Source organism: Bactrocera latifrons, unplaced genomic scaffold, assembly GCF_001853355.1.
Source record: "Bactrocera latifrons isolate USDA-ARS-PBARC rearing strain unplaced genomic scaffold, ASM185335v1 scaffold_81, whole genome shotgun sequence".
In the NCBI taxonomy this organism is placed as follows: domain Eukaryota; kingdom Metazoa; phylum Arthropoda; class Insecta; order Diptera; family Tephritidae; genus Bactrocera; species Bactrocera latifrons.
In genome coordinates this window covers 321707-334945 of record NW_017537501.1, presented here as the reverse complement: position 1 = coordinate 334945, position 13239 = coordinate 321707, and the positions used below count along the sequence as shown (strand labels likewise).

Sequence of the window (13239 nt, the reverse complement as noted above, 5' to 3'; positions counted from 1 at the left end):
TTTAAATTAAAAAAAATAATCATTGCATACTTTTTTTTTTAAATAAATCTACCCTTCTTCCTTTTGCTGTGTTCCAATTTTCTTCATTGAAAATTTTGAAATTTTTTAAAAAATATCGGTCAGTCTGTGTTCTACTTTCCATTCGTTCAAAATATAATTTCCTTCAATAAAAAAAACCACTTTAAAAAATTTCATTTATTTCATATTCCAACGCTTTTTTTCGTGTTTTACCAAAAACGAAATTTCGCCACTTTTTGAAATAATTATTTTCCCACAAAATAATTTGGAAAACGCGCAATAAATCGCCAACCACGCCGTGAAATTTTAATTCCAAGCATCCATCAGCAAATCACGAATATAAAATTACTTCAAATTTCTCCGCTCCCGTCGCCATCTTTTCCAGCGGCTAAAGATAGACATTTATTACAACGTAAATATTATGTGTGAATAAATTGATTAACGAACGCAATAATAATTCGAACGGCAAAATAAAATTTAACGACTATAAGAATTTTCAAGCGAAATAAGTTTGTGCAAGCAAGATAAATTTCCATTCAAACATACTTATCTACGTCGGTACATACATATATGTATGCACAGCACCTGTACATTACGAAAGCTAGTTGCGCCAAATATTATCCAGTGTTGTTGTTGGCTGGCTAGCGTTCACCTTAAGCAGCGCCCACAGTTAATAGACAGCAGCTATTTGTTTGTGTTGGACTCCGAAGGCCAACCTGTTGAGCTCATTTTTTCCTAACTGACAATCGCCAAATTTTGCAGAAGTGCGGAAGAAATCCACAGATTAGCCGATTAACGCCAACCACTAACCACGAAACCAAGGTAATGTAAAAACAAAAAAAAAAAAACAAATCCTCATGACCAAAGCTAATTTTGTCTTTGGTAAAACCCGAAATGTCGCGTCGTTGCACATATTTCTTTGACTCGGTTGAAGGTACAAAAATGCATACATATATTTGTTTACAGTCTGCATCAAACTATTCGGACCAAGGGCAACATGCTACACATGGTCCGAATTCCTCTTAATTACTTTGTATGTCATTGTCATAACAGTCTTATCTTCCTATCCAACAAGATGATCGGTGGTTTCGTTAAGCACCGAAACCTCTTATCACAGGTAATCGTAACTTTCCAAGCATGATGTTGGACCAGTTTTGTTCTAATGGAGTACTTATACAGTTGTTTAGAGATATACTCTATATTGGTGTTTCGGGTCGAAGCAGTTTTTGGCAATCGTTGGACAGAAAGTCGTCCAGTTTTCCGTAAAGCTTTTTTGGACTAAATAATTTTTTTTTTTTTTTTAGAAATGCGGCTGGTTTTCATGTCTGAATTCTTTATTATTTTGCAAGTCAATTTCCGGAGTTTTTCTATTAATAACCGGAGGAGCTCTCAGAAATGAATATTAGTCATTATTGTGTTCAACCTTTTTTGGGTTTATTACAAGGGTTCGACACAGAATTTTCGAAGTTGACGAAACTGCAACTGTTGGCTACAGCTTTGATACTCAAAGACATGATAGCTTCGGTTCTAAGATTGACAAGTTTACTACTTTTGAGTAGGTGACTGCGGATTATTCTCCGAAAAGAGTCCACGTACTAAAAATTAACTGAACTGAACTCAAATATTATTAGCCATTTGGGAAATAAATCTTTGAGTATACCACAAGAATTTTGGAACATATTTTCCAAACTTACAAAGATACAAAGATTCAAAGATTTTTCTCCTAAGGTCATATACGTTGTGACTAAAAAGTACCCCGTACCCCCGTAAATAAAACGCAACGTATTTAATTTTTCATCAATATTTGTTTTATCTCTTCGATTGACTGAAAACGTGTTTCGGCTAGCGGCAATTTCGGTTTAGGGAACAAGAAAAATTGCACGGAACCAAATATGGTTTTGTTTTGCTTTAAATTTGATCATAATCAGCGATCGATGCGATTGTGCATTATTATCGAGTAAAATCCATGAAATGATCTTCCATAATTTCGGACATTCTCGACGGATGTTTACGGTACTCTTTCTGCAAAAAATCAGATTGAACGGTGAGGAGTCGCCTAACAACGCGTTTCATACCCAAAATATCCACCAAATTCAACGATATGTTTTAATAAACCATATATATCTATATATTATATATTGTACACATTCATATACAGATATTTAGAAATCGAAGAAATTTAGGTTACAACAAGGTAACAAATAAAAAAGTCATATGAGAGAAAATGGTTAAATGGCAGACGAGAAGACATTGAAGCTATGACTTTAGGCGTAAACGTCTATTACATATCTACACTAGACATACATACATATGTACATACATATACATATGTCTAATTGTTGTCGTCTGTTCGTCAAGTACTTTTTTCACCTAATATGACACAACGTAATCAAGAGCAAGTGCTGGGTAATTAATCATTGCTGTAAAATAAAACATAAATTAATCAGGTTGGGGAAAAAGAGCAGTCAATGAGCTACTCATTAAGCATAAAGCCGAAAATAAGATTGAAGCAAGAGTAGAGACTAGAGACTGGTTTGGTTCGCGAGTTGCGTGGGGTTCAAATGTACATGTTACAGGCGGGCGCCGAGACAATAACCAGACGCAACCTAGAACCAGAAGTTACGGTAATGAGTACATTGCTCAAGGCATGCGTATCTTATAGTACTTAGTAAAATTTAGTGAAAATGTGTGTCATACTCCAAGGTAGATATCTAAAAAGAGCGAATGCGAAAAAAACCTGCAGAGAAGCCCGCCAATTTGGTGGATCAGGAAGAACATATCTGAAATAATTCAAGGAGTTAATGTGTGACATTACAAATTCTAGGATTAGCGAGCTCTTTTTAAAACCTTAAATTAACTGTACGCCAATTAAGAAGAAGAATTAACTGTTCCGTGGAATTGTGTATATTCGTATTGTGTATTAAGACATCGCGTTTCCAACTCCTGGAACTGGTAGTTCTTACTAAGTTCACGATATGCATCTAGGTATATTTTGTAGGCGCTTTGGACCGTAAGAAATGTTGACTACCTCAAAACGTTTTCCCATTTGATTTTAATAGAGAAACAATGATGCCTATGGAAGCGAAGAAGCGACGTTGCTTTACAGAGTCGTTTAGAAAAGGAAGAAAATAAAGAATCTTCAAAGAGCTTCGTCAAGAACATACTCAAGAATACCCAATTCTGGTGAAGAGAATACTACCTCAATCTACACCGACGGGTCCAACACAGTAGGGACGGGTGTTTGCTCCGATATCTTTCTCGCTCTCCTTCCGTCTACCAAACTCAGCTAGCATCTTACAAGCGGAAGTACTGAGCAGCCCTTTTTAGTTCTAATGAATAACTAGGGGAGGATAAAGTGTTCTACCATATATTCAGACAGCCAGGGGGCATTGTTAGCCTTATCGTCTCAAAATATTATAAATTCCAGGGATATAAAACAGAGATAAATAGTTTCATTGATGGCTCCAAATGGTTTGAACTCAACAATGAAACGAGATAGCAAGGCCTTACGAATACCTATCTACCTACTGAACCCAATTCTTCTATCGTTGATACTTTATTTTGACTTTGGAAACATATAATAAGTAAGTCTCTAAATCTGTAGAACACCCCAAATCATAGAAAGTTATCTTATTAAGAACCGCCGTTTGCTGAGCCAAGAGAACGAATGTTGCATATAATTTCAGAAAGTCATTGACTTGTAAAATTACACCTTCAAATATTTGCCTACATGTATATTTATAGACTACGCATATGCAGTAGTCTATTTTAACCAAATCTGTCTAATTATTACATACGTCGTACATAGCGTACATATTTATCGCACTTTAAAAACCGATCAAAGTGCCGACGTACCTGCTCGCCTCTCTCACGTTAAGCTATGTCATGCCACGGTATCTATACAAATTCATACCTTTTTCTACTCAATTTTCAATTAGCATTAATACTTAATTATGCTAATTAGTAGAAAAAAAAAAAAATGGTGCACGGGCAATTAGTTGGGCCGTGGCGCCGTCTGTGGGCGAGAAAACTCGGAACACCTACGTCAAACTGTCGCGTCGTGACGTTGAGTTCATTCTTTTTGCTACGTAATTGCAGCTAAAAACCTTTTTAAAAAAATTATTATTATTTTCTTTTTATATTTTTTAGCATTCTTTTGCTGAGCGTGAAATTTAATGCTCATTAAATTCAAATTAATTCAAGGACACACTCGCGAAAGGGGTTTTCGCTTGTTCGCGTTGAAAAGTAATAAAAATTACCGTATTAAAAAACGGTTACTGAAGCATGCAAAAGTGTAAATTAAAAATTAAATACAAATAAACAGAGTAAGATCGGGGATAAGAAGGAGGAAGGAAGGATATCAGATGAAAAGCTAGACTGAGGATATTTGAAGGTTACCGATGAAGTAATTAAAGGTGTTTTGAGTTTGCTTGTTATGCAAGGTAGGTGTTGTTGTTTTAAAGAGAGTTGTTTATAAGTAAATTGGTGAAGGTATGGTACTAGCGCTGAAGTGGTGAGTTTATAAAATAAACATTGCGTTGTTTCAAATAATTTAGTTTTTATTCAAAATTTTTTATTGAATATGGGGTGTACTTAAGTCATCCCTCCTTAAAACATACTATACATTTTTCATGCTTTTTGGGTTCTTTATAAATCTTCCCCATTGCTAGTTTCCGTCCTCACTTTTACTTTTCGCATTACATCGCTTTTGCTTACCCTAAAATGAACTACCCATTTGCTATCCATTCTTACCTTAATTTTCCCATAAAGTGATATGGCTTTCATAACCGTTAGATTAACCTATTTTATATTTCTACTTTTTCAGGTAAGCCGTCGATTTTTGACTYGTTTTTATTCCCATTTGGAATTCACAGTAAGTTACCGTATTTATTTAAGCTTTAGGAAGCTGCATATTTATGGCCCTAACTGCCGATATCGGACCACTATCGGATATATGTAGCTGTCATACAAACTGATTGACCAAACTCAAGTCTCAGTATGAAGAGCTTTATTATTTGATGAGGTAGCTTTACGAAATTTGGCACGAACCATTTTCAAAAGAAGCGCCACAACATCCCAACAAATGGTTGTAATCGGATCACTATAACATATCGCTGCCATACAAACTGAACGATCAAACTCAATTCTTTGTACAGAAAACTTTTTTATTTGACAGACTATCTTCACGACATTCGGCATGGATTATTCTCTACAGTAATGCTGAAAATTTTCAAGAAATTTTCCAGATCGGACAACTATATCATATAGCTGCCATACAAACTGAACAATCAAAATTAAGTTCTTGTATGAATAACTCTTTTTTTTGGTGAGGTAGCTTCACGAATTTTGGTATGGTTTATTGTCGTTGGCAACGCTACAATCTCCTAACAAATTGTTTAGAACAAATCATTATAGCATACAGTTGTCATACAAACTGACGGATTAAAATCACGTTTCTTTAGGAAACTTCTTTATTATATCAAACTAACGTTTTTTCTTGTTTTGTATTTATTATTATTTTCATTTACTTCTTCTCCTCTTTTTCTATATTATTATTTTCTTGCAATTTATAGATTTTCAACGCATAAAAACCAACAAAAAATTACAGAAATCCAAAATATAATCTTTTTACAAAACAAGTTTTTTTCACGCTCATCATCTTTGCCTGGCCATAATTCGCTGACAAGGCCAATGGAAATTGCGGCACTTATAATATTTTCTACTAAATTATTTAAATTCCCATAAATAACGGCAAAATGCAACGTGTGCAGGCACAATATTTGGTGTTTGCTATTGTTGTTGCACGTTTTTCTCYTCTTAACTGCTGCATACTGCCGTTATGTACAATGTTGATGTTATTAGTGTTGTTGTTTTTGTTATTGTTGCATTTACATATGTACATCCATCCAACCATGTGCTTTAAATGATTAAATTGCATAACAGCAAAGGCGAGTGAGGCCGTTGGAAAGTCATTGCTCACGCTGCAGAGCACTCCGTTGATTGCTTCGCCTTTCCTGCAGCCGTGACGAGTATGTCTATGAGCGGCGCGCTCGTGTCCAGACCACCATAGACCAGTTTGGCGTTGTGCAGTCCAGTTTACAATTTCCCTGCCGTTTGTGGATAGGACAACTAACGGAGTTCCCATTTTTTTGCACATTTTCCTAATGCTCGCAATGACGGCTTGCAGTCACATGTACACAATACATACATACATACATATGTACATACGTTTGTATACAGCTATGTTAACATATGCATATGTATCTATATGATATAGTAAGTATGTGCTTCTGTGGTGTTTATGCTCGGCAAGTCATTGCAGTAAAACTCAATTTGTCAGCCAACAAGCTATTGACCAAGTCAGCTGGCTGTTTCCTGCCAAGTTAACTGCTGTTAATGGCCTAGCTCTTTGTCTATAGTGGGACTCATATTTATTATTGTTGTTGTTTATTGAATAGTTAGTTTCATGTTGGAGAAACGTTTCTGCATAGTTTGAAGTGCTGCTCCTGTTCTTGCCTTTTGCTGAAATATGGCTATTAGTAGAATTGCTTGTGTTGTCATTACGTCATAAATATCTACATATACCATATATGTATATATAAACACTTATACAGTACGTCAAAGTGTACATATGAGCTCCCTTAATTTAATTATCATGATATGAAAGCGATATTTATGTGATTATTTGACCAATAAAAAGGGTTGAATTACTTTGGATGTTAAAGCACATTTGGGTTGAGCCGAGTTGAGGGTTTGTGTTTATGTAAAAATGTCAAATATTCTCATTGGGGTGTGTTATAAGGAAACAATATGCTGATTAAATGTCAAGACAATCAACAGAGAGGACAAATTGTTTACCAACGCAGAGTTGTATTCTAATAAAGTCCAAAATATTCGTACTTCGTCTTTTTTATTAGCGTAGACACCGCTTAGCGCACCAATCGTTATTTTTTTACGCTGTTTAGCGCGAATTGAAGATTCCGAGCGAAGCTAGGTCCTTCTGCACCTCGCCTTTCCAACGGAGTGCAGGTCTTTCTCTTCCTGTGCTGCCCCCTGCGGGTGCTCCGTCTAATACTTTCAGAGCTACATCCATTGGAAGCAAGCTAAAGTGAAAAGGTGTATCAGCCCCCAGAGTTTTTCGCTGGGTTTGGAACGTAAAAAGAGCCTCCAATGAAAGGATCAAAACAGCATCGGATGAGAGACCCCTTTTTTGATGACGACCCCGCAGAAGTGTTAAGGATTACGATTTAAGGACCTGCAGCTGAAATATCCGGTCCCTTAATTGGGAATGTGCTGGCTAGCTGGTAGATTCTTGTGGCATTCACTACACTGGCCAGAGACTCCGACGCCGAGTCCTGGCAAACACCCTGTTGAATGAACGTACAGCCACAATCCGCATCAAATCGAAGTTCTTCAACATAGCGCTGATTTGCGCCCACGCCCCGAGGAAAGAAAAGGACGATGTGTTCGAAGATATCTTTTATGAGTACTTGGAGCGCACTTATGAGAGCCGACACCCACACCAGAGTGGGTAAGGAAGGTATCTTCAGTTAGTTCCATTCTCATCTTCGAAAAGGCATTTATCTGGTCGCTACACTTAATAGAGCTTCGACTTCGTTTCTTTATATTTTTCTCTCCTCTTTATATTCGAGCTTTTCTTGATTATAACACTTGTATGTTCGATTCGTTACTCTCCAAAGGTCATTCGATATTGACTAAGCAGCTTCACCTAACCTCAGTGAAGAAAATGTTAGCTAAATTACCCACTAAATACTAATAAACAAGACAAATTCAAGATAAAAATCAGCAATCGAACGCTTGCCTGCCGCAGTGACCGCCATTGTAAGAATAGTGGCAAGCATATACTCATATTTCGATATGTAAATACGCAGCTGGTGTTTGCCCAACAGTGCAACAGTCCATTGACACTAGCAAATGTGCCATAAGCTCAGCAACCCTCCTTAAGCGCCACCCACTCGCTTTGTTTTAAGCACAAACTACACCAGCTGTTGTCTGTGTAATTGCATTTGCGGTCGCACACACACATTGATATATACATATGCATTGCAGTTGATTTTGACACAAATATACATACATACACATGTAACTGCATGTTGTCAAATGCAGCACTTTGAGAAGCTCTCACACATACACATAAACAGACACAAGCGCGCTGCAATTGTCACTTAAGTGTCCTTCTGTTGTGATGGCATTGTTGCAATATTACACCAACAACCAATACAAATTGTCACCTACATGTAACAGTACACATGTACCTCCTTACTTATACATAGGTGTACTATAAGTTGCATGCAACGAATTTTTAAGTCCCACTACCCAGTTCGGTTGCTGCAGTGCACTCAAGCTGTAAGCTGATTTGGTAGCTATTGTCGAAACTCGGCAGGCGTCATGAATATTTAGTTAGCGGCATTGCCTCAATATATATATACATTGTGAATCCCCACCAGATGTAATATACTTATGCCAATGATTTCTCCAGTCCTCGAAACACTTTTCATAAGCACTTTTCGGTATGGCCTCCAGCTTCTTAAGCGAATTTCGCGTTATCTCTTCGATCGACTGAAAATGGGTTCCACGAAGCAGCAATTTCAGTTTCAAGAAAAAATCACACGGAGTCAAATATGGTGAGTCTCTGAAACAAATTCATAATGCGCCAAAGCACGTATATCGAAAAAACCAATGAGCATCATCCGTATTTTTAAGCGGACTTAGCGTGGTTGTTTTTTTTTTTTTTTTTTTTTTTTTTTGTTTTGTCTCGGTACTTGACTTGACTTGACTTGTTTGTATGTCAAACTCACAAATCCATGTCTCATCAGCAGTTATATGCTCTCGTTCGGACTTCGCACGATCAAGCATGCCCAAAGAGGCCTGCTTATGGTACCCTTCTTGGAAAAATTCAGCTTTATCGGAACGAGTCGAGCAAAAACGCGTTTCGTACCCAAAATATTCATAAAAATTATTCCAATGGATTTGCGGGAGATGTCGAAATCTCTTGACATCTCTTTAACATTTGCTTGACTATTTTCAAACACCATATTCTTCACTTTTTGAATATTTTCATTAGTTGAAGATTTCGAAGGTCATCCAGAACATGACTTGTCTTGAACGATCTCTCGACCGTTTTTGAAGGTTTTGTACTACTCGTAGGTTTATGTGTTTTGATTTATGTGCAACGATTCTGCATATGAAATTTTATTAGAAATACAAAATTTGAGACAAATTCTTTGTCTGCTATTTATATCTTTACCAACTTAGCAAAATATTTTTTTGAAATATCATTTACCCGTGGAATTGAAATCAATTTCCGGTATTTTTTTTTTTTTTTTTTTTGTCTTAATGTATAACACATTTTTCTTCGAGACTGATCGATCACGAAGGAAGGACCACATGACTACGGATTTGTTAAAAGAACTCTGGCCATATTTCAGAATTAATTTCTTAATATCGTTTACCTCTGGTTTTGAGCGGATTAAAACAAAGCGTCACCATCATCGAACATACTGTTTAGATTCGAAGTTAATATTTTTCTTGTTTACATTAGATTGGAGCAAATTGAGAGTAATTTCGGGAGAAAGCACAATTTTCACTCGGAGTCAAAAGTGTCTATTGAAGATGCACGTACGACCAGCGGCAATTGAGCACCCACTGCCATTAAATGACAGTTAGTTTGCCTTTCTGAGAACATAACACAGCTACTAAGACACCTCTTTGACAAAGAGACCTAATCTTAAACTGGAGACCAAACCATCCATGCTTGCTTTTGTTATTTCTATACAAGATTTGGCTGACTATATATCATCCATAAACCAATAAAATGAAATAATTTACGTGAATGATCGTTAGCCTTTTTATGGCAGAGAGATTCTTCGGAGAACGGAGAAATTGCCTATCGAGGACTTACGCTCATATGAAATTTTTTTTAATGCTAGTTGATAATTGGGGTCGCACTCGAGTTCTGTGGAGTGAAGTTGTGCACCATGTCGGGGTACTAACATTATGCAAAAAACCTGCATCTAGTTCAATATTCTTATAATTTCCGACAGAGGATTTGGCAATCGCAGAAGTTGGAAGAAATCATTTCAAAGAGTTTTCAGGTCCATTCCTTATTCCTTGAATATATATGAAAAGGATAGCTAGAGATATATTTAGATACTTTAATATAACTGAGATTGTATCACCAGATTCTACGAATAGTTCAGTTGCGTAGCCAAAATTACATATTAACTCTTCTGATCTCTCAGGTAAAGAATATTCAATAAGTATGTAGTTTGGTAGGTATATAAGTATTAGCTAAGTGGTGTTATTGAAACAGCTCTAGCTCTTGGTATCAATATTTCTCGACAAAAATATTGCTAAAGTAATTTCTTGGAATAATGCAAAAGTCCTTTCTCATAGGTTGTTTCTGTATAGTACTGAGTAAAAACGTGGCATTTCGACCTCACTCATAGCCTATTTTAGGTACATTCTGTCCTTTAAATGCATGCTCTTTAATGCTTTTCATAAGGCTTTGGCTAAAAATATTGGCACAATAAGGATATGAAATATTTTTTAATCCAGAGAAATGATTCCCGAATACGTTTCGTAAGATCATGTTAAAAAGTCTCTTGGATATCTAATACTGCATCTTTACTGCTTATATTTTTGGGGGCTTAACTTCCTGTAACTTTGAGCACAAGACTATTTAACCAACAATTGAGTTTACCATGAATTCTCTAAAGGTTTACTTGACTCAACCCAAAATATGTGTCCTCCCTTTATCGGTGAACCACTTGCACTGAGCACAAACACTTCATTTCTCCCCATTTCATTTCACTCCAATCAACTTCACTCGCCGCTCAATCATTGTTACTGCACTATACACCGCAAATTGCTCCCAATAACAACGGAGCACGAAGTGGGCTTGCAAAACACACATACACACATGCACACACTGACAAACAGCAAAGCGACAGAAAACAAACAAATAACCGGCCGGTATTTGAGCGCCGAGTTTGCTGCTTGCTATTTAGTGGAGTGGAGCAGTCGCTCGCATGCCAAAATGTAGAGGCGTCACCATGGTCGGCGGCTGCGTCGTCGCTCACGCTCACGCGCCAACGTTCAAGCACACGCTGCTTCTGCTGCAGCATAAGGAATCGCGCTTGAATGCTGATAAAGTTGAGTTGAGCTTGGTTGGCAAGGTCCGAAAGTGCGTATACAACAACAAACAACAAAAGCAACAATGTGAAGTCAGTATCAGTTTCTTGTGATTTTGTTGTTGTTGTAATTTATGTGCACTCGCATGTGTTGGAGCGAGCGGCGGCATTGGGGGCGCTGCCGGCCGACACCGGTTCGTTGGCGTTGCTGTCGCCGTTGCTGCTGCTGCTCCGACGACCACTGCTGTTGCTGCCGCTGGTGTCGGCTTCATTGCCGCTCGAATGCTTGCGATTCTCCAAAAACGTGTTTAGTGCTTTGTTGGCAGCGCAGAGAGGCGGTTGAATATTTTATGTTCGTTTATTTGCACACACAAACACGCTTACAGTTGTACATATTTATTTTTCGCGAATAGCAGGTTATTTGCGAAAGGACCAACAACAAAACATCATAAAACCAAAATCAAATGAAACAAAGTGATGTGAAGAGGTGAAAATTCAGAAATTTGTGGCTCGCAAGAGCTAAAACTCAGTGTAATTGTGCCCAAAGCCGAAAATTTGTGAAATTATTAATTTATAAAAATTGTTTGTTTCATTTTCGTTTCTGTTGTTAAAAAATGTGAAAAATTTTCTGTGCAAAACTCCAATTTTTAAATAAAACAAAAACAAAAAAAAAAAAATGCTGAAAAAATTAATTTAATCGTCTTAATAGAAATATTTGCAAACTAAGTGTCTAATTGTGATTAAATGCAATTAATTTGCGTCATTTGTTGTTTTTGAAAAGTAAATATCGCCCCAACAGCAATTCCTATAACAAGCAATACAGTTGAAAAGCGCGAGAGAGTGAACGGAGGCTTAGCTGTTCCCCAATTATCTGTCGGCATTTGAAAACTCAAAGTAAATATTGATTTTAGTATATTAAAACAATTATTTATATTAATACAGTTAAGTAGCTGAAAATGTGGTAAATATACTACAAGATAAGAAAGCTATGCGACCTTTGGTCTACTGTGCCCTTAAAAAGAAAAAAGTTTTGCTTAGCTGCAGCCTACGAAAGTGTATTTCTTATGATAAAAAGGCCATGAAAAGATCTTTATCTTGATTATATGGCAACTATATGCTATAGTGATCTGATCTCAACAATTTGTTAGGCGATTATCTTTCTGCCTTGGTCAATAAGCCATGCCAAATTTCATTAAGATATCTTGTCAAAAAAAAAAAAAAAAAACTTTTCCTACAAGAATTTCGTTTTGATCCCTCAGTTTGTATGACAGCTGTATGCATTTTATGATTTTTTTTTTGGAACTTGGCCTTGCAAAAAGAAATACAATATTTTTGTATTAAATTGAAGGTTCATAATGCTATTTAGGTCAAATATACCTCATTTTGTTAATAACTTTTTGCCACTTTGAAGCTGATTTTCTAAAAAAAAAAAACCTCTCCCTGCTTGTGAAAATAACAGACCATTGTTTTTCACAAACTTCTATGGAGATGAAATTTTCTCTAGCATAATTTAATAACTCGGTCTATGTTTTCCACAGTTGGCCTTCTAAAGCGTGTGGAGCACCTTTGACTTTAAAATTACCGGAACGGAATCAGCGAAATTAAAATGGCGCGTAATTCCACTTACAGTATCAGAACCATAAGCACCGTTCATGTTTACAATCCCTATCTGGCGTTTTCGCCTTTTTGTTTCTGAGTCAAGCAATTACAACCTATCTGAGAAGCCTTAAAAAATGCGAATTATTATCTTTCTTATGTCAACCCATATTGGTGATGGGCAACTTTTATTACTCAGCATACATATTACTAAAGTTATATCTCAGTAATTTATAAACATATTGCGACAAGTTTTGTAGCAGAGTTAAGTTTTGTTTGTATATCTTCCTGAGTTATCTCTTCTAAAGTAAAACGACATTCAAAAAGACGTTAATTTGTATATGGATGATGTGCTTAGTTATCACCAGACTGCTAATCTGTACAATCAGATGACAATACGAAATATTATTACGGAGTTTTTTTTACATTGATTTGATAATTTATGAAAAATAAGCAGGAATAGATAACGAGT

The 13239-nt window shown here is 36.4% G+C and overlaps 1 protein-coding gene across 16 annotated transcripts in view; it reads left to right on the top strand.

Annotated features, from left to right (window-relative positions):
- The window catches only part of LOC108976888 (supervillin), a 423491-nt gene that overhangs the window by 132066 nt on the left and 278186 nt on the right, over positions 1-13239 (top strand). The window contains exon 1 of one of the 16 annotated variants that reach the window (XM_018946305.1): positions 4296-4460. The exons of the other annotated variants lie outside the window; for them this stretch is intronic. Within the exon in view, the coding sequence (XP_018801850.1) occupies positions 4454-4460 (7 nt within the window). The 5' untranslated portion in view covers positions 4296-4453. Of the gene's footprint in view, positions 1-4295; positions 4461-13239 lie in introns of those variants that run through there. 16 annotated transcript variants of the gene reach the window in all.